Below are 25,324 nucleotides of genomic sequence, written 5' to 3' on the forward strand. Positions count from 1 at the left end.
CCCTCCTTTCTCTCTCTCTCTCTCTTTCTCTCTCCCTCCCTCTCTTTCTCCCTCCCTCCCTCTCTTTCTCTCTCCCTCCCTCTCTTTCTCTCTTTTTCTCTCTCTCTCTTTCTCTCTCTCTTTCTCTCTCTCTCTGTCTCTCCCTCCCTCCCTCCTTCCCTCTCTCTCTCTCTTCACCATTAAACCTCTGCAGCTTCGTGACCTTCTCAGAGGACTCTTTATTTATTTAGTACGAAACTTCTATGTCACCTATCTCTCCAAGGTGGTGGCTTCCAGTAAAATGCCATGCGGAATATTTAAAACAGCAAATAGAAACCAGACTCAGAAATGGGGTGTTACAACCAGGAACCTGGGGAGCAAGGCCCTTGAAAACCAAAAGAGATGCCAAACCCTAAATCAGTGGTGGCGAACCTACGGCACGGGTGCCAGAGGCAGCACTCAGAGCCCTCTCCGTGGGCACATGTGCCGTTGCCCCAGACTTGCCTCCGCCTGCGACCCCCTCCTCACCAGCAACACCCTGGAGGAGGGTCGCCCCCGAGTGTGGCCCACGCGGAGCAACTCAGCCAAGGACATGGCAGCCAGGCAGTGTAGACAAGACTCTGCCCTCACACCTCATCACGCACAGTTGATGCTGCGGGGTATGGGCAGAGGGCGTGACTGCCATGGCACTGCTGGGCTGCCATGGCGATCTGCGGCGGGCCCTGGATGCAGTGAGTGGCCCTGCGGGCAGGCAGGGTGGGGCAGAGTGGGGGCGGGACGGGGTGGGGCAGGGGTAGGGCCAGTTTGGGGGCATTCCATCTCTAAAAGGTTTGCCATCACTGCCCTAAACCCTTTCCAGCATGGATCCCCCCATCTTCCAGAGTCAGCCAGGTCTCAGCTACGCCATCGGAAGAGACTCCAATCACTGGGGTTTGCGGCATCGCCGTTGGTTTCCCTATTTCCCACCAAGGAATTGAGGGCTCTCTCTCCTCCAAAGGGGGCCAGGCTCCACCAGGCAGACTCTGGGCTGCCTCCCCTGCCTGAATCCCACAGGGAGAGCTTCCCTTCTCCACCTCAGGAACAAAGCAAGGCAAGGAAAGTGCATTTTGTGACACCCGCCTGGCTTTCATGCCTAAAATGGGACTGGGAGTCACCGTCTTCCAGTTAGTTTCACCTGGTACCATCACTATTAAAGCAAAACTGGCTCCAATTCTAATTATTCCACCAGAATTGGACACAGAGGAAACACAGGGAGGAGATATTAGGAGGGCCTTTAAAAGGGGGGAGGGACTCTCCCACTTTTCATCTCTTCCACCCCCCCCCCCATGCACCCGAAGTCTTGGAAAGAGGCAGAATTGCTTCCACAGCATCAGCTCCCTCCGACTTACCCTGATCTGAATTATTAGATCCTTCCTCACTTCCTGGAAAAGAGGGAAAGAAAAGCGGGTGAGCAAGTTGCTCTCCTGGCTTACAGATGGACAAACTCAGCTCTTTCTGACTCCACCTCCCTCCCTCCCTTTCTCTCTCGCACACAATCAAAGACCCACAAATACCTGGAGAGAGTTTGAACCAAATCGCTTTGACTAAAAGGCATAGGAAAGAATTTTTGAAGTGTATTTATTTATTTATTTATGAGACTTATATACCGCTTTAAGTGCAAGCACTCTCTAAGCGGTGTACACCAGTAAGCAATGTATATATATATATTTACATTGCCCCCAACAATCTGGGTCCTCATTTTACCTACCCCGGAAGGATGGAAGGCTGAGTCAACCTTGAGCCGGTGAGATTTGAACCGCTGACCTGCTGAACACAGTCAGCTAAAGTGGCTTGCAGTACTGCACTCTAACTGCTGCACCACCTGTATGTATGTATGTATGTGTAATGTACATGTCAGATGATGGCGAACCTTTTAGAGACCACCCAAAACCCACTTATTTATCGCCGGGTGCCAGGTGGGTGTGGCCCACTGGATGGGCGTGGCTGTGGTCATGACATACTGGGTGGGTGTGGCCAAGGTGGGTGTGGTCACTGTCAGCTGTCCTCTGCCAGCTGCTGATAAACTCCAAACACAGAAGGAACAGGTGACCAGCAAACTTTAATGCAAAAGAAAAGTCAGTACTGGGAGTGAATTGCTCCCAGTGCTTTACATAATTGTGCTCCATCCACCAACCCCACCTCACTTAGCAAGCGAGCATCCGGTCCGTATGGATAATAGGCGTAGTGCACCACCCTTTCCCCTCCCTCCAGACACACCCACGGAGCCTCTGCCGTCCCAGCCATTTGTTCTGATAACGAGACAGCTGGAGGAAGGGAGACACAGCCAAGGTAAGGCACAATCCCTCCCTCGTCCTGCTTATCTAGTCCCTTGTCCAGCTGGTCGGAGGAGTGTTCCTGGCGTCTGTCTCCTCTGAGGATGGCACCCGCGACGTCTGGCTGCATGCTCCCCATCTCCTGGCCCATGGCAAGCCCAGGGGCTTGACAGTCACCTCGATGCTGCTCGTGGGGAGGGACGCCTCTGGGGGCTGGGCAGGGTTGGGGGAGATCCAGGGGGTCTCTGGCAGGTGGGCAGTGGGCAGAAGGCTCATCCTGAGGCGTGAGGTGAGGCAGGGCAGGGGTGCTGTTGTTGCAGGGCAAGGCGAGGCAGGAGCAGGGGCCGCTGCTGCCTGACACCATCGGCCCCCGCACACAGAGGCCAGCGAGTGCATAGGGGCCGACAGTGTCCGTCAGCAGTCACATCCTGCTGGCCCGTCAACTGGCGCACTCTGGGGCTCCGCAGCCCGCCCCCAGCCGACAGCTGAGGAGGCGATGCAGTGGGTCGTGCCTGGGAAAAGGAGAGCATGCGAGGCCAGTAGGGATGGGAGTGGGGAGGGGAAACCAGCCATGTTGGGTCCCGTGGGACCTCGGCGAGTTAGCAGGCGGCTGGTTGAAGAGGGACGGTTGCCATCTCCAGGGCATGGTGCGCGTGCCCACAGAGAGGGCTCTGAGTGCCGCCTCTGGCACGCGTGCCGTAGGTTCGCCACCACTGGTATATGTATATATATCTCCAAACAGAGCAATTCTTCAGCCAGAGGGAATAGCCAATGCGATAGCTCCAACATCTTTTTTCTCATCAGTTCATACTTAGAGAGCCTCTGAGTGGGAGACCAAGAGGAGAAGAGGCATCCACGAAAGCTCTTCTCTCAAAATGCCTCATTTTGATCATTATTTTCTTTTAAATATTTTATTAGGTTTTATAAGGGTAGGGAAGGGATAGGATTGGCATGGGTATTGGATGGGGTTGGGGAAGAGGGATGGGGTAGGGGTGAGGATAGGGTTAGGGTTATTTTTATCATTATTTTTACGGACTAGATCAGTGGTGGCGAACCTACGGCACGGGTGCCAGAGGAGGCACTCAGAGCCCTCCCTGTGGGCACGGGCGCCGTCACCCAGTCCTAGGCCTTCAGCTGGGTTTTATGAAACCTTTTCACTTTAGGCCTCCGCCGCTGTGTGCAAAAAAAAAAAAAAAGTTCAATCAATCAATCAATTCCAACTTCTCGCGGGGGGGAAAAAAAAGATCTTGCAACGTTGGAATTGATTGATTGAACTTTTTAGTCCCACCCAGTCTGCCGTTACCACCGCAGCCCTGCCCCGCCAATGGGCCACACCCACCCAATGGGCCACGCCCACCCGGCACCCGACGATGCATAAGTGGATTTTGGGTTGCAGTTTGGCCACTCGGCCTCTAAAAGGTTCGCCATCACTGGACTAGATAACGGCCAATATTTTCCTTTCCGCCTACTTGGAAAACAGAGCAAGGTCTCAGTAAGAGGGACCTTTCACCAGCTGGGTCTTCTCACCTTCTGGAGAGTTCCTTGTCCCAGATGTTTCTCCTTGGGGGTCTCCACTCCCAAAACAGCCTGGCATGAATGAAAAGGGGGCCCATCTTCCACAGTCTAGTTCTTAGGAGGAAGAGGAAGACATAGCACAACTCTGCAGCTTCATGAGTGCTTTTGTGTTCAAACACATGCACACACATACACACTCCTTGAGTGATGTTGCCTCTCGTCCCTGCTCTAAATTGGAGATTACATGGAAAGAGGACAATTCACTCACCTAGTGCTGCTCTGTAGTCATCTTGACGTCTCTCTGCAAAGAGAAAAATCAGTGAAAGCTCAAAAGAATCCACCAGAGATCATCCAATCTCTCTTCTCTAAGAGGAAGAACCCCAGGAGATATTTCACGGTCCCTTTGACCCATCAATAAAGACAGAAAGATCTTCAAAATACAAAAGGATCTCCTGATTTGCTCCAAGGGAGACCTGCTGCCTCTGAGATGGAGGGAGGGAAAGGGGGGAAGCAGCAGCAGCTGGGAGGGGAGGAAGATTTTCATGGAAATCCTTCTCTGCTGCTCTTCGACCAAAGACTTTGAAAGGGACGGAACTGGGATGCTTCTTCCCAACCCAGAAGAAGACAAGATTGTCCCAACCTCAGACTCAGCCAGGTCAAGACTGGAGTCCCAGCAAGAGGCCGAGATCTCAGAGGCTCCCCAAGAGAGCTGGGAAAGCAGGACAGGAGGAAGCCCTGAAGAAGCTCCCCAGACTTGGGAGGAACCTCCCCATCTTCCTTCCATCACCCAGAAAAGGAGACTTACTGAGGAATACCAAGATCCCAACAATCACACCCAGCAGGACAAGACCAGCCACAACGCAGCTGATGATGATGATCCCCAGGCTGGATTTTGGTTCTGAATTGGGAAAAAAAGCAGATCATTGAAGGAAAACCCCAAACAATTATCTCAATTAAGGGAGAGACTTAACAGCAACAGCAATAGCACTTACTCATATACCGCCCCATAATGTTTTACAGCACTCTCTCTGTGGTTTACAGTCAGCAAGTGTAATCATTTTGAAGATATAAGTGGTTCTCATCCCATTCGTGGGGTGTTAGCATGTAGTATGTGTAACTTAGCAATAGCACTTAGCACTTAGGCTTATATGCCACCACAGCGCTTTACAGCCCTTGCTAAGCGATTTACAAGATCAGCCTATTGCCCCTAGCAACCTGGGTCCTCATTTTATTGACCTCGGAAGGATGGAAAGCTGAGTCAACCTTGAGCCAATCAGGATCAAACTCCAGGCAGCGGGCAGAGTTAGCCTGCAAGGCTGCATTCCAACCACTGTGCCACCGGGATTCTATATGCAGCCAGAGGACTGGAAAGTCCCCAAATTTAAACAGTCTAAGGGGGGTTCCTCTTCATGTCCCTCTAATGCAGGGGTTCCCAACCAGGGGTGCTGGCACCCCCTGGGGATGCAAGACGATATTCCAGGGCAGTGATGGCGAACCTTTTAGAGACCGAGTCCCCAAAAACCGCCCCCCACCCCTGCTCCGCCCTGCCCGCTGGGCCACCCACCACCTCCACGGCCCACCACAGATCACCCAGGCAGCCCAGCAGCGCCATGGTGGCCACGTCCTCCGCCCACACCCTGCAGCAGCATTTGCGTGCAATGGGGTGCAAGAGCGGAGTCTTGTCCCCGCTGCCCAGCTACCATGTCCTTGGCTGTGCTGCTTTGCGTGGGCCGCGCCCGTGGGCGACTCTCCTCTGGGGGGGGCTGCTGGTGAGGAGGGGGCCATGGGAGGAGGTGGGGCTGGGACGACGGTGCGTGTGCCCACAGAGAGGGCTCCGAGTGCCGCCTCTGGCACGCGTGCCATAGGTTTGCCACCACTGTTCCAGGGGGTGCAAAAACTGGGGTTTTCAAAATGATAATGTATATGCATAATTCGTTGCCGTTGTTCCAAACTTTTGTTAAGGGGTGCGAGAATATCTCAGAAGCGTTCTAGGGGTGCGGGGTACAGAAAAGGTTGGGAGCCGCTGATCTAGTGGTAGTAGTAATAATAATAATAATAATAATAATAATAATAATAATAATAATAATAATAATAATAAAGTTGAAAGGGACCTTGGAGGTCATCTAGTCCAACCCCCTGCTCAGGCAGGAAACCCTATACCATTTCAGACAAATGGCTGTCCAATCTCTTCTTAAAAACTTCCAGTGTTGGAGCATTCACCACTTCTGGAGGCAGATTATTTCACTGGTTAATTGTTCTAACTGTCAGGAAGTTTGTCTTTAGTTCTAGGTTGCTTCTCTCCTTGATTACTTTCCATCCGTTGCTTCTTGTCCTGCCTTCAGGCGTCTTGGAAAATAGCTTGACTCCCTCTTCTTTGTGGCAGCCCCTCAGATATTGGAACACGGCTATCATGTCCCCCCTCCTCCTTCTCTTCATTAAACTAGACAGTATGAAGACACCCTGACGTCTCCTTATGAAGCTTCATTCCTCTCAGAACAGCCCAGCTCATGAAGGCAGCCGACATTCCTCTTTAGCAGCTCAGCTCAAAAGCAACAGTTTGTAATCTTATGACTCTCAGCAGTTTACAGAAAGAAAAACTTCAACAACAGAGTAAGGTAAACAAAATTCATCAAACTATAAAAAACAATTTGTTAGTTTTTTTTTAATAGGCTACTTCCCCGATGCATCCTGACTCTTGGTGGAATTAGGCCGTTCGCTTCATCATCTCCCCCCCCCCCCCATTTTTAAAGAAGAGACTGGACCACCGCTTGTCCAGAACGGTATAGGGTCTCCTGCTTGAGCAGGGGGTTGGACTATAAGACCTCCAAGGTCCCCTTCGACTCTGTTATTCTGTTCTTTCTCAAATTCACAATTCAGCAGGAAAAAAAAAATCGGCATGACTGGCGCTGAAAATCTTCCAAAGTCAATCAAACCGGACTGAATTTATGGATATTTGTTTTCAGAGACCTCCTTCTTTTGGAAATGGATTTTCCAGTCAAAATTGATCGTGCGTGTTCTAGACCTGCCTTAGCCATGAAAGCCAACTGGGTGACCTTGGGCTAGTCCAGGGGTAGGCAACCCAAAACACTCAAAGAGCCACTTGGACCCGTTTCCCACCAAAAACAAAACAGAGCCGCAAAACCTTTTTTTGATATTTAAAATGAAGATAACACTGCATATATCCTTTTTTACCTTTATTTTTATAGCCCCCTCCCTCCCGCCACTGACCCTCCGTCTCCGGTGCTGCTTGGCCAACGGTTGTGCGGGCTGGGCATCGCAGGGGCTGCTCTCCCTCGGGGCTGCGGCTTGCGGGAGGGCTGGCCCGCTCAGCGGAGGCTCCGGTGGGCCGCTCCCAGCGGGGATCCAGGGCTTCCCTGCGTGGCTCCCCAGTCACGTGCGTCTCGGAGAAGGGCCAGCCCAGGAAAGGGATTTCCTGGCTGCCCTTCTCCCAGGGGGCGGGGCACCCAGGTGCAGGGCCAATCATGAGCCCTGTGAGGGGGCAAGTCCGCATGAGAGAGAGAAAGAGAGAGAGAGGGGAAGCGCAAGTGCCTCTCTCTCTCTTTCCTTGTCTCTCTCTCTGCAAATGGCAGAGGAGGCTCCGGAGCTGCAGGGGGATGGCTCAAAGAGCCGCATGCGTCTCCGGAGCCGCGGGTTGCCGACCCGTGGCCTAGTCAGTCTCTCAGTCCAGCCCACCTCATGCGGTTATTTGTGTGGGAAAAGTACGAGGAGAAAGGTGTGCTGGGCCTGTTTGCCTACTTGAGTGGCAAAATAGGAAGAGGAAGGAGTATTAGGTATGTTGGCCACCTTACATTATTTGTAAAAACAATAAAGGTGGAAAATAAACGAACAAACAAGCAATAAATATGTGACGAAGGTTCCTTTGACAAGAAGGAAGACTGGAGCCTATGCAGAGTTCTTTGCCAGAGGCCTTTTTTGCTTCGGTTTTCTGCTGAGCCTCGGGAATTCCTATAAACGCTTGATCGTAAAATTATGTGCATACTTCTTTCTTAGAACAGCGATGCCCAGTGACGTTTTTGTGATTTACAACAGGACAGTTGTGTTAGTCTCTGACGGTAAAAACTCAGACCGGTATGCCACTCTAGACATTTTCGCCAAGTTGGCTGCAGTTTATCACTTTTGATGAAATTTGGGATTGCGAAAAGGGGCTGTAAAACACCTCCCTGATTTTTGTACTTTAGGAATTCTAAACAAAGGGAAATACTTTTTTATGGAGCTCAGCATAATTGCTGCTCCCCTGCTGGAGGCAGGAAACAGAGGAGGAAGAGAGAATAGAGGCTTTAAGAGCATTTAATCAGAACTCTTGTGATGGGATGTGTCACCTGCTTTGAACCCATTAAAGTCAATTCTATGGACTGCAGGTCCACAAGCCTCAACAATAGAAAAAGCAATGGATTAAATCTCAAGTATGCTCACATCTGGACACAGCTGGGGTGAGATTTCCCTCCCACAACCCTCCAGCCTGCCAAAGAGCCCAGCCTTTCCCTCCCTGCAGCCTCTCACCCTCCAGGGCCACGTCCAGAGACTTCGGTAGGCCGTCGTGCTCCACGTGGCAGCGATAGCGGCCCCTCTCTTTGGGATCGATCTGGATGCTGAGCCAGGCGTGGAAGGTCCCATCTGCGTTGGGGGCCACGGAGCCACGGAGGGTGTCCGGCAGCCAGACCTCCCCGTCCCTCGTCCAGGAGGCCTCGATGTCCCTGGGGTAGAAGCCATCCAGGCGGCAGATGTGCGTCTCCATCCCATCCTCCACCTCCTCTGTCCTGCTGCTCATGGTCACCTCTGGAGGCTCTGCAGAAACGGCACCCCCAGAATTAACTCTGAGCCCCTCCAGAGCCTGGAAGGTGGGTAAGAAAGTTGAAGGGGCACTGCTTAATTTTAAGGCAGGGATTTCTCATTCCACACCCGCAGCGTCTCCAAGAGTTTTAGGAAATGCTCCAGATCTGGAAAATGCTCGACCACAAGAACTCCGGATTCTGAGTCCTTCCCAGGGACTCAGCCTGAAAAATTGAGGGTCCAAGGAAATTCCTCTCTGGCTGCTTTGAACTCTGAGTGATAGGCTTGTTCTCCAAGGATGGACACCACCGATCTATTGACACCACCATCCTTTCAGCAGGGGAGGGAAACAGAAGCAGCTATTTAGGACTTCCTTAAAAATAACCCAGGTGTTTCTCCCTACTTCTGGGGTCCACTTTCACGTCCCCAAATCTATTCTAGGTTTCTTTCCAAGGGATTATTTATTTTATTTAGCATATGGCAACACTTTGAAGAGGGGGACAATGAGAGTCCCAGCAAGGGGCTCAGGGCTCTTGGAATCTCACCCTGGTTAATGTGGAAAAGAGATTCTGTTTCTCAAAGGGGGGGCGCAGGAAATGGATGTGGGGAATTGTGGGGAGGGCGATTCCCCCACGCTGCTTGATCTCACCCAGCTGATTCTGAAGATACCATGAGGCCCAGAGAGGCAGGGCCAGTTTTGACAGGAAAATAATAGCCTCACGGAAAAGGATGAGAGGGAAATATTACATTGTGAGCAGGAAGCCCTGTGGGATGAGGGAATGTTCCTGAAGGCGAGGAAGGGGTTGTTTTCTGGGGAAGTCACTAAAGTCAAAAATAAGGAAGCTATTTGAGGTTTAAGAGAAAGACCCACAGAATCTGTGAATTTTTCCCCTCCTCAATCTTGGTCTTTTTTGCCCACGTGGAGGAGCTGATAACGCCCTATTCATGGTAGGTGCCCTCTGGTGGTGGGAGTGGGAGGTGCATCATCAGATGCCAGAAAGGGAGACCTGTTGTCTCTTGGTGGGCTGTGGACAGGACACCCTTCATTGATTTTGCCTGGCAGGTGAATGCTGCTGTCAACGCTGCAAATACTGTATATTCTTGCTTTGACAATATGCAAAACTGTCTGGTATTTTTGGGGTTAATACAGAGCTTAGAGTGTGGGGAGGGTAAAGCCCGGGAAAGAAAGAGGAAGAAAACCTTTGACCTTCACACTAATTGGATAATGTGATATATGACTGGCTAGTTCAGGGAGGGAACATGCTGATAAATTAACTGCTCAGAGGAAGAGAACTTAGATCAGTGGTTCTCAACCTGTGGGTCGGGACCCCATTTGGGGTCGAATGACCATTTCACGGGGGTCGCCAAACAACGCAGTCCACCATTTCCCCCCCCCCTTTTCCTTAGCTGTGCTACTCCCTTTTATTCTATTGGCTTTTGAAAGCCAATAGAATAGACTCTCTTCAATAGAGTCTAATTTGATTGGCTTTCAAAAGCCAGTAGGAATTGTCCAGGCTGTCTCTGCCCTGCTGAGCCTGCCAAAAGTCCCATTCTGCAAACGGTGCTGCACCAATTGAATAGTCCTCGACTTACGACTGGTTGAGTAGTCCTCAACTTACGACCGGTTGAGTAGTCCTCGACTTACGACCGGTTGGGGGTCGCGGCATTAAAAAGGCTGAGAACCACTGACTTAGATCTTAGCATAAACTTTGTTATGCCTGTGCCGACATTTTGAAACAATAAAAGACTTTTAGGGAAATCAATGCCTGGAAGTTCTTTGAAGTGTTTCATTAGCCGGAACCATATCATCTGCGCTTCCTGGTCCACTTAATGGCTCCCTGGCAACAGGAACTAAACAGGGCTTCCCATATTCTGGAGCGGTGCTGGAAGGGAAGAGGATTCCCTCCTGAGCAGCCCGGTCGCAGGCCAGAACCCAAAGGAGCTGACTGTGTCCAAAATATCCAACCATAACGGAGGAAAGTCCAGCCTGGATCCAGAGGCTCACCTGTCCTCAGCAGCGTCTCATTCCCGTAGGACAGAAACTTCTTCAGCCACGCAATGCATTCCTCCATAAGGTAGGTCTTAATGTACGGATTCAGTCTTGGATTAGCATTCCAATCCCTCTGGGTCACCTGGGCCTGGAGGTCGGAAGCCACCCAGGTGAAGGTCTTTTCATCGAAGGCGATGAAGGTCCTCCCTTGGTAGCCATACTGCCAAAGTCCTCTGCTCCTGTTACCCTGGAGCGTACAGCTGACCATGTTCTGCCAAGTGTGCAGGCCTGAAAGACGGACAGAAGGATGGTTTGGGGGAGTCCTCAGGACACGCAAAAGCCTCCCCCCTCCGTATAGGAGACCATTTTTTTCCCTTCTCTGCACATTTTCTTCAACTGTTTCCTGGCGCATTTTATCTATCTCTTTCTTTCTTTCTTTTTGTATTTGCTTTGATCTTCTGCTTTAAATTATATATATATATATATATATATATATATATATATATATATATGTATGTATGTATGTATGTATGTATGTATGTATGTATGTATATGTATATGTATATGTATATGTATATGTATATGTATATGTATATGTATATATATATGTTTTCTGAGGTTTTCGCGGATGTTTGTATGTAGGTCTTTGGTTATTCGGGTTTTCTCCCACGTAAAATTGGAAGTGTCTTGGCGACGTTTTGACAAAGTCTCATTCGTCATCTTCAGGCTGGTGCTTCTGGCTTCGTTCACATTGCTCCTAGAAGCACGAAGACGAAAGCACCAGCCTGAAGATGATGAATGAGACTTCGTCGAAACGTCGCCAAGACACTTCCAATTTACGTGGGAGAAAACCCAAATAACCAAAGATAGATAGATAGATAGATAGATAGATATATATAGATATATATAGTCTTGGCGACGTTTCGACGAAGTCCCATTCGTCATCTTCAGGCTGGTGTTTTCAGCTTCGTGCTTTGAGCAGCAATGTGTGGTCTTAGCTGTTTCTTCCTTTTAACTGCCAGTGGGGGTATGAACTGATTGGGTGGGAGCTTGGCTGTGTTCTGATTGGGTGGAGGTGTGTTCTGAATGGTTAGGGGCTTGGCTGTGCTCTGATTGGCTGGGGGAGTGTTCTGTTTGGTTGTGCTCAGGTTAGTCTGAGTTGCAGAGGGGTTTGAGATTTTGGGCTGCCTTCTTATTTTTTGGCTTCGCGTTCGTGGTCGTGCTTCTTCTTCATGGAGGGTGTCAGTTTGCTTTATGTATGGATTGGAGGGGTTTAAAGTGGCTAATGATGCAGCTGTGGTCTGGCTTCTGGTTTGTGGTCGTGCCTCGTCATCAGTGTGGCTTTGGGTTTGTTTTTTGCGTGGATGTGTGGTGGTGACATCCTGTGTGGTTTTTGTGAGTGTGGGTCTGGTATCATTTTTTGTGTTAGGGAGTCGTTTGTCAATAAGGGCGGGTTTCCAAATGGCTGGTAGGCGGGAGGTATCATCTCGCTTGTTCATGCTGTGTGGGCGTTTTTCTATCTCGATGGCTTCTCTGATTATTCTGTTATTAAAATGTTCACTTTTGGCAATGGTTCTGGTATTTTTAAAGTCAATTTCATGTCCTGTGGCTTTAAGGTGTTGGACCAGGGAAGATGTTGGTTCCTCTTTTTTGACTGAGTTCTTATGTTCTTCAATGCGTGCACTTATTCTTCTGTTGGTTTGTCCGATGTATGTGGTGGGACAAGTGGTGCATGGGATTTCGTATACTCCTTGATTTTCTAATTCAATTTTATCTTTGGGGTTTCTAAGGATGGTGGATATTTTTCTGTTTGTGCAGAATGCTGTTTTGATGTTGTGTTTATGGAGGATCTTACTGATTCTGTCTGTGGTGCCTTTTATGTATGGGAGGAGGGCTTTGCCGTTTTCTTGTTCTTTGTCTTGGATTTTACTGGGGGTTTCTTTTTGGATTAGGTTTGTAATCTTATTTCTATGGAATCCATTGGATGTTAGTACATTGGTGAGAGTGTGTAGTTCGGGTTTTAGGTGTTGTTCGTCAGCTAAGCGTTTTGTTCTGGAGATGAGTGTCTTGGCTACAGAGTTGATCTGTGCTGGGTGGTGGTGTGAGAGAGCGTGCAGATAGCGGTTTGTGTGTGTTTTCTTCTGGTAGATGGTGTGTCCTAGGGAGCCATTGGATTTCTTGTAGACTAAGACATCCAGGAAGGGAAGTTGGTTGTTAGCTTCTGTTTCCATAGTGAACTGTATTTTGGGGTGTAGGCTGTTGAGGTGTGTGAGGAAGTTGTCCAGTTTTTCTTTCCCATGTGGCCAGATTATGAAGGTGTCGTCTACGTATCTGAGCCAGAGTTTGGGTTTGTGATCCGATTTTTCTAGAGCTTGGGTTTCAAAGTGTTCCATGTAGAGGTTGGCAATGACAGGTGAGAGGGGTGATCCCATGGGTGCTCCTTCTGTTTGTTTGTATTTTTGTCCATTATAGATGAAGTATGTGTTGGATAGGCAGTGGTTGGTCAGATCTAAGATGTGTTTGGGGGGGTTATATTTGTTTTGAATAGCTGTCAAGGCTTCTTTGATAGGCACTTGGGTGAAGAGGGATATGACATCGAAGCTCACTAGTAGGTCGCTGGGCTGTAAGTTTTGTTTCTTTATGATCTCTATAAACTGGAATGAGTTTTTTACGTGTGAGGTGATGGATTCTGCATAGTGCTGTAGTTGTTTGGCGAGAAATTTGGCTAGGTTTTGTAGAGGTGAGCCTATGGAGCTGACTATAGGTCTGAGTGGGGTTCCTTCTTTGTGTATCTTGGGGAGACCATAGAGTTTGGGGCATCTGGATGATTTCTCTCTGGGAATGATTCTTTGCTGGATCTCTTCGCTAATGGGGGAGGCTTTTATTTTGGATCTGGTGGTTTTTTCCAGGTAGGTGGTGGGATCTGTATTTAGGGGTTTGTATGTGGAGTCTTGGAGTAGGTTGGTTAATTTGGTTTGGTAGTCAGATGTGTTCATAACCACCGTGGCGTTGCCCTTGTCTGCTGGTAGGATTATTATGCTGGTGTCTTCTTTCAGGTTACGTAGTGCTGTCTGTTCCTCTTTGGGTAAGTTGCTTTTGGGTGGCTTGCTGGTGCAGAGGATGTTGGTGATTTCGAGTCTGATTCTGTTAGCGTCGTCGGGGTTGATTTTGGTCAGGCTGGTTTCAACTCCACATATAATGGTTTCAGCGGGGATGTGTTTGGGAGCGACTGCAAAGTTGAATCCTTTGGAAAGGACATTGGTTTCGGCTTTGGTGAGAATCCTATCTGAGATGTTATGCACTGTTTGTTTCATGTGTGGCTGTGAGGGAGGAGGGGTTTGTTTCTGGCATTCTTGTAGTCTTCGGAGTTTGTTGGTGTGTGTATCTGTCTTGAAGCACGACCACGAACGCGAAGCCAAAAAATAAGAAGGCAGCCCAATCTTTTATATATATAAAAGATTGAAAAAGGTCAACAGCACGTCGGGGATCCTCAAAACGGTATCGAAAACATGGAGGCTAATGTCATAAAGCCAAGGGTGTCAAACTGCTGGCCCGCGGGCTGGTTGCCTCACGCGGAGGCCACCCCCGCCCCAGGTGATACCAAAAAAGTCACGACACGTCGCGTGATGTGGCGAGTTTGACACCCGTGTCGTAAAGCCTTCGCATAAATCAAGGGTGCGACCACATCTGCAATATTATGTGCAGTTTCAGTCACCAGACCTCAAAAAGGACAGAAGGGAGCTGGAGAAGATCCAGAGGAGGTGATCCAGAGGATGAGAAGGGTTGAAGCAGCCTCCCTTTGAGGAAAGGGTGGGACATTTGGGGGTTTTTAGGCTAGATTTCTCCACCAGGGGGAGATCTGCACCTCCGAGAAGCCAGCAGGGGGCCTGGGGGGATCTGGGGAAACTCTGGGGCAGGGGTAGGCAATCTTGGCTCTTTTATGACTTGTGGACTTCAACTCCCAGAATTCCTGAGATCCACGAGTCATAAAAGAGCCAAGATTGTCTACCCCTGCCCTGGGGGAAAAGAGGCTGAACTAGCAAAGCTCTAGTATCTCTTGGAGGAGGGATGAGCAAGGAAAAGGCAGGAAAAGTGGGGCTCACAACCTGTGATGAAAGGAGGCAAAATGGCTGAAGTTTGTGGAGAGTAAGGTGACCAGCCATCCTCCTTTAGGGAGGACAGTCCTCCTTTTGTAAGTTCTCTCCTCCCTCGAAAAGTGTCCTCCTACATCAGACATGTCAAACACAAGGCCCGCGGGCCGGATGCGGCCCACAAACTGGTTTCATGTGGCCCGCGAAGCCATCCTGGAAACAGTGAGGGAATGGCCCCCGCTGCCTTGGAACCTGGCCCACACTGGCCGGGAGCCAATATACAATTTTGTGGTGGCCATCTATGCTGAAACGCATTCAGTCTTAGCTCCACAAGGCCATCTAGAAACAGCGAGGAACCAGCTCCTGCTGTGTCGGCCCCGCCCCCTGGGTTCATGCTGGGGAGGTGTCACCCTTTGTGAGGAATGAAGAAATGGATCATGCTTTGGCGCTTGCCCCGGTCCCACCCCCTTCTGCCAGAGACCCTCAGATCTGTCCCACTCCTTCCCAGGCCCCCACAGGCACTCTTGACGGGAACGATGTAGAGCTGGCCACGCCCACCCAGTAGGCCACACCCACTCCATCCACGCCCACCCAGTAGCCCCCGTGCCCCCCCCCCGAGGGCAACCGCAATGCTGATGCGGCCCTCAATGAAATTGAGTTTGACACCCCTGTCTTACATGTCCTCCTTTTCAATATTTGAAGCCTAATCTGCAGGGCTTTTTTTCCCCTCATAGAACGCTCAGAACAGGGTTCCGTTTTTGTTTTTTTCAACTTTTGCATGAGCTGTGCTACTCCCGCTATTGGCTTTCGAAAGCCAATAGGAATTGCTGCTGAGCGCGCCAAAACACCCAGCTGGCAAACTTTGCACATGCAAGTTGTCTGTATTATTGTTGCAATGAATAAAATGTTTCTTTTATTTACGATATTTTTTTTTCTTCAATTTATTTGTGTCCTCCTTTTCATTGTAAAAAAGTTGGTCACCTTATTATTGAGGGGGGGGGAGGCTGCAAGCAAATGTGTATGTAACCATAGACTGCTTTTGGCCGAGATAAACCCTCTCCACTAAGGCAATCAACTGTTTTTACAATGAAGAAGAGGACACAAATAAATTGAAGAAAAAAATATCGTAAATAAAAGAAACATTTTATTCATTGCAACAAGAATACAGACAACTTGCATGTGCAAAGTTTGCCAGCCGGGTGTTTTGGTGCGCTCAGCAGCAATTCCTATTGGCTTTCGAAAGCCAATAGCGGGAGTAGCACAGCTCATGCAAAAGTTGAAAAAAAAACATCAAAAAAAGGTGCCGGAACGCCGTTCTGAGCGTTCTATGGGGGGGGGGGGAAAGCCCTGCAGATTAGTCTTCAAATATCGAAAAGGAGGACATGTAGGAGGACACTTTTTGAGGGAGGACAGAACTTACAAAAGGAGGACTGTCCTCCCTAAAGGAGGACGGTTGGTCACCTTATCAATAATGTTCTTTGAAGGTGAATCTTGTCCCCCCAAAGATGGCAGATGAGGGCAGGGCAGGGGGGGGGGGGGAATATGGGGCAGGAGGAGCCACCCGTCCCATCACTCACCGTTGCTGTGATTGTAGCGAGTCTTCAGCTTCTCCAGGTCTTCTTTGAACAGCTTCTCATTGTCACGTAATATCTCGGTGTATTTTTCCCAGTACTGGGGGTCTTCCTTCTCCACCTTCTCTATCCAGGAGACTCGAGGCTGGAACTTCTGGCTGTTGCTGTCATAGTGAGCAAAGACCTGACTGTCCACATACCCCAGAACAACAAAATGAGGCGATTCCTGACTGGAGTCCGAGATGGAGGTGTAGAAATACTTCAGGGAGTGCGAGGAGTTGCCTGGAAGGGACCCAGAGGAGCAAAGTGAGGGAGGGTTCAGCTCAGGAACCCTGATCCTATGGGGCACAGCTGGCCCCATCTTAGGGTCTGGGGAGGAAGAAGAAACCTGGGGGGGAGGGGAGAGAAAGAAGGGGGGAAAGGAAGGGAGAGATGATGCGAGAGGAAGAGGAGGCAGAGGGTGAAACAGGAAGCAACTTTTGGGGAGGACTGAAAGGTTAGAGGGCAGAGAAGTTTGGGGTGAGAGAGAAGGGGAAGGAAAAAGCAGGGCCAAAGCAAGAGCAGATCCCCCAAACTCTACTTGACACCCCCCCCCTCAAATGTGCCTCCTTCCAGCAAGGCTCTCGTAGATTTCTCAGTCTCTGCTCCAAGGAGGCTTCCCAGAGGCCTGGAGGGAGTTCCAACCCCCAAACAGCAGGAAACCCCACTTGGTCACCCCAACTTTCAAATAATCTCACCCCACTGAGGGCCAACATGCGTTATTAATAAGTTTAAGATTCGAGGGGAGATTTTATTAGACGGGGGAGAGAAAGAGGGATCCAGGAAGGACCAGAGGCCATGGGACCCTTGTGGGAGTAAGGAGAGCAGCAATGAAGCCATGAAGCCATCTTCCTTCTCATGCCCGGCTGGGAAGTTCCCCCTCCTGTCCCACAGAGTTCAGGCATCGTGAGTAGGAATTGGCTTTGAACCCAGGACTCAGTGGGGTTCATTCCACTCGTTGGGGGCCACTTGGAGTTCTTCTGTCCCAGCCTACGTATGTCCTTGTTACTTCACAAAGACAACCTCTTTTAACAATAGACTGGAAAATAAACCCTTTTTATTTGAGCTACAGACCTGATAATTGTCCCAGAAAACAAAAGCAACAGAACACTTTTCCAACGGGGACCTTGTCCAAAAGCAAAAACGGAGCACGAGTCAAACAGGAAATAACACAGGCAAAATAAACAGACCATGATCTCTTAACACTGAAGTTCTTGGCAAACGGTTGCCTCCAGCAACCAGCCCTGCTCACACATTCCTTTTTTGTTACGCAGCCCCCAAGGCATGGCTTCTCACTGCTTTCTCCTCCTTCCCTGGAGTTGCCCCGTTGCCTCCCTCTGTCCTTTTCGTGTGACCTGTCTACGTTTACAAGCGTCTCTGAGGTCTTCCAGCTGTGCTTCCTCTGACTCAGCTTCCCAGCACAGCTGGCTCTCAGCTCGATCACAAGTGGAAGGACTGGCCTCTTCATTAGTCTGTAAGTCCTGCAGCTCATCAGAGCCTCCCTCCGACTCTGATGGCTCTCCAGGCCCCTCTTGCTCCTCGGATTACCCAGACTCAACTACCGAGATCACAGGCTGGCACGGAATCACAACAGGAGTTTCTCTATGCCTTCAGAGTCACCCGAGTAGTGCAAATGGGAGTGGAACCTTCTTGGAGCTGCTGAAAGGATTGTGTTGTAAACAGGAAATAAGTGGTATCATATCCTTTCCTGTCTTTTTGAGAGAGGGTTGTTCAATTATAGCGTATGACCCCCCTTTCAAACCAGGGGCCCTCTCTGTCCAGAATGTGGACCACTGTCTTCAAAAGACGGACCATCATTATTATTATTATTATTATTATTATTATTATTATTATTATTATTATTATTATTATTATTATTATTATTAAAATTTATAAGCCGCCCCACTCCCGAAGGATTCTGGGCGGCTAACAATAAAAAACACATAAAACATAACAAAACAACAATACAAAAACAATCATCCAGGGGTAAGGTTTTATAAACCCCAGGCCTGCCGGAAAAGCCAGGTCTTAAGTAGCTTACGGAAGACCAACAGGGTGGGAGCGGTCCTAATCTCCGGGGGGAGCTGATTCCAAAGCGTGGGCGCCATCACAGAGAAGGCCCTCCTCCGCGGCCCCGCCAAATGGCACTGCTTTGCCGACGGGGCCTGAAGGAGGCCCAGCCTGTGGGATCTAACCGGACATAGGGAACTATGAGGTAGTAGGCGGTCTCGCAAATAGCCTGGCCCTGAGCCATATAGGGCTTTAAAGGTAATGACCAACACCTTGAATTGGAGCCGGAGACCAACAGGCAACCAGTGCAGCTCACGGAGGATAGGTGTAACGTGGGTGTATCGAGGAGCACCCACTATCACTCGCGCAGCTGCATACTGGACCAACTGTAGTCTCCGAATACTTTTCAAGGGTAGCCCCATGTAGAGCGCGTTGCAGTAGTCCAAACGTGAGGTGACAAGGGCGTGAGTGACTGTAAGGAGAGCCTCCCGGTCCAGGTAGGGTCGCAACTGGTGCAACAGGCGAACTTGTGCAAAGGTCCTCCCAGCCATAGCCGTCAATTGATGTTCCAAATTCAGCTGTGGATCAAGGAGGACACCCAAGTTGCGAACCCGCTCCGAAGGGGGTATATTTTCCCCCACAAGAGTCAACACTGGACAGTCGGCATGATCCTTGGGAGGCAACATCCAAAGCCACTCGGTCTTGTCAGGATTGAGCCTGAGTCTGTTAACCCCCATCCAGACCCTCACAGCTTTGAGGCAATGGCCCATCACATCGGCCACTTCACTGAGAGAGCTCGGGGAGGAGATATATAACTGGGTATCATCAGCATACTGTGTAACCTCACCCCGTGCTGTCTGATGATCTCACCCAGCGGCTTCATATAAATGTTAAATAGGAGGGTAGAGAGGACCGACCCCTGTGGCACGCCGCATTCAAGGGGCCTCGGGGTTGACCTCTGCCCTCCCACCAATACCAATTGCGACCGGCCAGAGAGGTAGGAGGAGAACCACCGTAAAACGGTGCCTCCCACTCCCACTCCTTCGAGTCGTCGCAAAAGGATACCATGATCGATGGTATCGAAAGCCGCTGAGAGGTCAAGTAGCACCAAGACAGAGGAATAACCTCTGTCTCGGGCCCGCCAGAGATCATCCATCAGCACGACCAAAGCAGTTTCTGTGCTGAAGCCGGGCCTGAAGCCAGATTGAAAAGGGTCTAGATAATCCGCTTCATCCAGAGACCGTCGGAGCTGGACCCTTCTTTTTCAGATGGACTGCCGCATCTTGTCCTGATAGGCTTGTTCTCCTAGGATGGACACCACCGATCTATTGACAACACCATCCTTTCAGCAGCTTCAAGGAGGTTCCACATCCATTTGCAATACAGGTAGTCCTTGATGGATGATAGCGGAGCCCAAAATTGACATTGCTAAAGTGAGAAATTTGCTAAGTGAGCTTTGCCCCATTTTACGGCTTTTCCTGCTGCCTTTGCTCAGTGAATCACTGCAATTGTTAAATTAGGCTTGTTAGATTTTATTAGTTTTTACAGGGTTAGAAATAAGGTGGGGTTGAGGTTGGGATTTGGGTTAAGGCTGGGGTTGGGGTTTTTCCAAATAACATTCTCAATATTTAGCAAACAGCATAATGTCTGGGTTCATGTGTTTAACAAACAATAATAGATAATAGTTAATTATCATAATGTTATTTATTTATTTATTATTAATAAAATTTATATGCCGACCAATCCCTAGGGACTCAGGGCGGCGTACAAAATTAAAACAACAAATATAACAATTAAAAATGAATACATTCACACAGCATGTCCCAATCGAATCCCGGCCCCCCCGGGGACATCAACCCCAGGCCTGCCGGAACAGGAGAGTTTTAATAGCTTTCTTGAAGGCCGGCAAGGTGGGAGTAGTTCAAATCTCGGGGAGGAAGTTGATTCCACCATGTCGGAGCCACCACAGAAAAGGCCCTTCCCCGAGGGCCCGCCAACCGACATTGTCTGGCCGACGGGATCTGAAGGAGGCCCAATCTGTGGGACCTCACCGGTCTCTGGGAACTATGCAGCAGTCACTCAATAGCCTTCTTCTTGCTAATATATATTCCACGGCTTGTTAAGTGAATTTGATTTTGCTTGTCAGAAGTTTGTAAAAAGGGATCGCGTGACTCTGGGACACTGCAACCGTCATAAATATGAACCAGTTGTCAAGCGTCCGAATAGAAATCCCGATGCTGCAATGGTCGTAAAGGTGAAAAATGGTTGTAAGTCCTTTTTTTCAGTGCCATTGTAACTTCAGATGGTCACTAAATGAACTGCTGTAACTCGAGGACTACCTCTATTCAGGGGACCTGGAGGGCACAGATAAACCTCCAAGTGGCCTCAAGGAGTCTCAGAGGGAGTGCTAACGACTAGATGACTACCAGGAATATAAATCCTTCCACCACCATTCATTCAGAACTGAAGCTGCCGTCCTTCCGAGGTCAGTAAAATAAGAACCCAGATTGTTGGGTTCAATATGTTGACTCTGTAAACCAGGGGTTCCCAAACTATGGTCCACAACCCAATACTGGGCCGTGGCTTGTTGGCCACCGGGCCCGGGGAATAGCTGGTGAGCCCCGCTCCACTCACAGTAGCACTGTCACATGGGCCCTAGCCCATTTGCACATGCGCAGGGATGTTAGCACCGCCACCAGGGTCACATGGTGGGCACCGGCGGCCTGTTTGCACATGCATGCACGCAGCCTTTGCACATACGCACACGGGGTCATGCACACGCACATTTCCCTGCTGCTCCCTTTCCTTTTGGGCCGCCAAACCAGAAAAGTTGGGGGACTCTGCTGTAAATTGCTTAGAGGGGGCTGTAAAGCACCGTGAAGCGGTATACAGCTAGTCCTCGACTTACAACAGTTCATTTAGTGACCATTCAAAGTTACAACATCACTGGATCATTTTTCATACTTGCGACCATTGTAGCATCCCCATGGTCATGTGATCAAAATTCAGATGCTTGGCAACTAGGTCGTATTTATGACAGTTGCAATGTCCAGGGGGGTCACGTGATCAACTTTTGCAACCTTCTGACAAGCAAAGTCAATGGGGAAACCAATTTCACTTAACTGCGTTACTTAATTTACCAACTGCAGTGATTCACTGAACAGCCATGGCAAGAAATGCCATAAAATGGGGCAAAACTCATTTAACAAATGTTTCACTTTGCAACAAATTTTGGGCTCAGTTGTGGTTATAAGTTGAGGACCTGTATGAGTCTAAGCGCTATGGCTATTCTTGGATGTGAAGCTAAAGTGTCTTCGAGGAAAACAAAGAAAGTCCTTTGGGACAAAATAATCAAAGGAAAATAAGATGTGCCTGACAAATGACTTCGTCAAGGAATTGAGCAGCCGGTGTCCAAATGAAGTCAAAGAAACTGACACAAACATGTAGTTTTATACAAATGAATACAGTTTACACCTATATGTACAGCAGACAAGATGGGCAGGATAAAGAGGAGCATCATGAGGTAAATCAAGCAGCGTACAGAACACACAGAAGAAAAAGGCGGGAAAAAAAGGAAATTCCCCCTTTACACTCACAGCAACCAATCACAGCATGGATTGCCTCCTGCAGGAGCCGGCACTCTCTAGCCAATCAGATGCAACTGTGTGTCCTGGCCCATTGTCCAATTTTACTGTTCCAGCTACTACATTTAAATATCTTAAGATCAGTTAACCTGAAAAATCAGCAAGGAAGGGGCTGCAATTGAAAAAAAGAGACCATTGTGACCTTCAGATCAGGAATTCTTCCAGGGCACTAAAGAGTTTAAAGATCATTTTAAGGATCATTTGGCCATAACCTGGATCTGCACAGAAAAAGGCAGGACCTATACAGCCCAGTGAAAGAAACAGTCCCACTGCCCAGTCCCTCCAACATGGTCTCCCAGCCCTTCCCAGTCACCCAAGGCAAAGGCCTCGGCCTCCTTCTTCCTGCTCCTCCCCACAATTCCAGTGGTTTCTCAGAGCTTTTGGGGAGAGCGATCCCCAGATCCACTTCCTGCTCTGGGGAGATTTCAGAATCCAAAGGGATCAGGGCTTTTCTCCAACAGAAGGAGGGGGAATCGGATCTTCCATGATCCAGAACTGGCTTCTTTCCCTTGTGGGGCTGAGCAGTGAGGGAGTCTGAAGTCTGCCTGAGAGGAGAAACATGTGAATGTAACGCAGGTTGGGCATCCTCACAATCGTAAATCCTCAAGTCAGGAAGGGCTGGTCAGCTTGGGCCTCTCTGTGTCCAAGCAAGCCATCCATTTCAGGCTCTCCATCCACAGTAGCTTCTCTCCTTCTGCCTCCAACTTACCCTATTCAATGGTTCTTTTTTATACCTTTTTGGAAAGCTGCTCCATTGATAGTTTCCCTGCGCAAACAAGCAAGAACACCCCAAGACTCTCTTTCGAATTACTAAGGAATAATGAATTTTAAATATTTTTAGTTTTGCCAACTGTCCCATGTTGGTGGCTTCTGAAATGGAAGGAGGGTAGGAGATACAGAAACATAGCCAGCCGTACCAACAGGCTGAAGAACAGCTTTTATCTATGGGCCGTCAGGCTTCTGAATGGGACATAACTTTATAACTTTATGCATGACAGACTTGTGAGGCCTGCATGATGTGCAATTAGTTCACAGGGTGAAATAAGTTGGGGGTTTGTAGTCACTGTGAGTTTGTAGTGAGAGGGGGCACAGAGGGAGGCCAATTTCACTGAATACATATTATACTTTGATAATAAAAGGTTTATTATTATTATTATTATTATTATTGATCATCGCACAGTCAGCCAGATGTTCAGGCTGGATTTGGCATTTTGTCTACCTATCCAGTCCTTACCCAGGGCCTGGGATAGGCAAATGTGGATGTTTGATGGTATTACAGGTATCGTCGCAGGATGGAAGCAGTTCCTAGTAAGGCCACCTTTTGCAATTGACTAATGGCAAATTTGTCAATGCCAATGGTGTTCAAGTGGTGCTCCAGTTGTTTTGGGATTTCATCCAAGGCGCCTATGACTATTGGTACTACCCTTGCTTGCTTTTGCCACAGTCTTTCTATTTCTGTTTGTAGGTCTTTGTATTTTGTTATTTTCTCCAGTTCTTTCTCGTCTATTCTGCTGTCTCCAGGCACTGCCACATCCACTTTATTATTATTATTATTATCGATCATCGCACAGTCAGCCAGATGTTCAGACTGGATTTGGCATTTTGTCTCCCTATCGAGTCCTTACCCAGGACCTGGGATAGGCAGATGTGGATGTTTGATGGTATTACAGGTATCGTCGCAGGATGGAAGCAGTTCCTAATAAGGCCGCCTTTTGCAATTGACTAATAGCGAATTTGTCAATGCCAATGGTGTTCAAGTGGTGCTCCAGTTGTTTTGGGATTGCACCCAAGGAGCCTATGACTATTGGTACTACCCTTGCTTGCTTTTGCCACAGTCTTTCTATTTCTATTTGTAGGTCTTTGTATTTTGTTATCTTCTCCAGTTCTTTCTCTTCTATTCTGCTGTCTCCAGGCACTGCCACGTCCACTATCCAGACTTTTTTGTCTTTCTTATCGACAATTGTTAAGTCTGGGGTGTTATGTTGCAGGTGCTTGTCTGTTTGAATTCTGAAGTCCCAGAGCAGTTTAATTTTATCATTTTCTATGACTTTCTCTATTTTATGATCCCACCAGTTTTTGCTTACAGGCAAATGATATTTTTTGCAGATCTTCCAATGCACCATTGTTGCTACTTTGTCATGCCGCTGCTTGTAATCAGTCTGTGCAATCTTCTTGCAACAGCTTACCAAGTGGTCCACTGTTTCTTCAGCTTCTTTGCATAGGCGGCACTTACTGTCTGTTGCTGTCTTCTCAATTTTGACTTTGTATGCATTTGTCCTTAAGGCTTGGTCTTGTGCAGCCAGAATTAGTCCCTCGGTCTCTTTCTTCAATTTTCCTGCTCTTAGCCATTGCCAGGTTTTATTATTATCTGCTTTCCCAGCTATTTTTTTAATGTATTGGCCATGTAGTGCTTTGTCTTCCCATGCCTCTATTCTGTTCTTCATTTGGTCTTTCTTGTAGGCCAGTTTGGTCTCTCCAGTAGTTAGTAAGCCTTCCTGATATACTAATTTCAGTGCATCTTCATCATTGTTCTTCAGATATTATTATTATTATTATTATTATTATTATTATTATTATTATTATTATTATTATTATTATTATTATTATTATTATTATTATTATGAATCTTGCCTGTCCTAGAAAAAAAGCCCAGGGATAATACTGGGGTTTAGGATGGAGCGGGGGTGGGGGGAGGGAGATTGAAGAGAAAAATGACAAGAAAAAAGGACAGGTCTTTAGGAAGATCATTCAAGGAAAGCTTCCCTGTACACGCTTCTCCTGCTTTACAGGTAGTCCTCGACTTACAACAGTTCATTTAGTGACCGTTCAAAGTTACAAAGGCACTGAGGAAAATGACTCGTGACACGGTCCTTCACAGTTGCGAACTTGGCAGCATCCCCACGACCATGTGATTAAAACTCAGAGGCCCAGGCAACTTAAATCAGTGTTTCTCAACCTTGACAATGTTAAGGCATGTGGACTTCAACTCCCAGAATTCCACAGCCCGCAAAGACACGTGCCTTAAAATTATCAAGGTTGAGAAACACTGACTTAAATCATAAAGTGGCCAGAGGGGGGAGGGAGAGCGGACTAGAAAGAGGACCGGGTGAGGATTCTCTTTCTGGGAATAAACTTTTGGGGGAGGAGAGAAAGTTTCCCTAGCAGATAAAAGGGGCGGGAAAGTCTCCCCCCCCCGGCCCCCGAAGGGACTCACCGAAGCGGCTCTCCCGCGAGGCGACCGTCACCAATACTAGAAGCAACAGGGGCGCAGAGCGCAGAGCCATCCCGGCTGGCGATCCTCCACCCGCGCTCCGTTTCCCGGAAGCCGCAGCCAGAGAAAGAGGCGCCCTCGCGTTGATCAACAAGCGCAACAATCTGGAGC

General features: G+C 48.7%; 1 protein-coding gene across 1 annotated transcript; it reads right to left on the reverse strand.

Moving 5' to 3' along the window:
• Positions 1-849: 849 nt before the first annotated feature.
• Positions 850-25,324, reverse strand: LOC120296941 (major histocompatibility complex class I-related gene protein-like). The gene is made up of 8 exons (XM_039319013.1): positions 25,157-25,324; positions 16,256-16,531; positions 10,603-10,875; positions 8,328-8,612; positions 4,612-4,704; positions 4,075-4,107; positions 3,819-3,920; positions 850-1,400 (listed from the first exon to the last, which is right to left on the reverse strand). The coding sequence occupies exons 1-8, from the start codon at positions 25,224-25,226 to the stop codon at positions 1,282-1,284; spliced, it is 1,251 nt and encodes a 416-aa protein (XP_039174947.1). The 5' UTR covers positions 25,227-25,324; the 3' UTR covers positions 850-1,281.

Source organism: Crotalus tigris, unplaced genomic scaffold (genome assembly GCF_016545835.1).
Source record: "Crotalus tigris isolate CLP2741 ecotype Arizona unplaced genomic scaffold, ASM1654583v1 scf7180000021888.50679, whole genome shotgun sequence".
Lineage (NCBI taxonomy): Eukaryota > Metazoa > Chordata > Lepidosauria > Squamata > Viperidae > Crotalus > Crotalus tigris.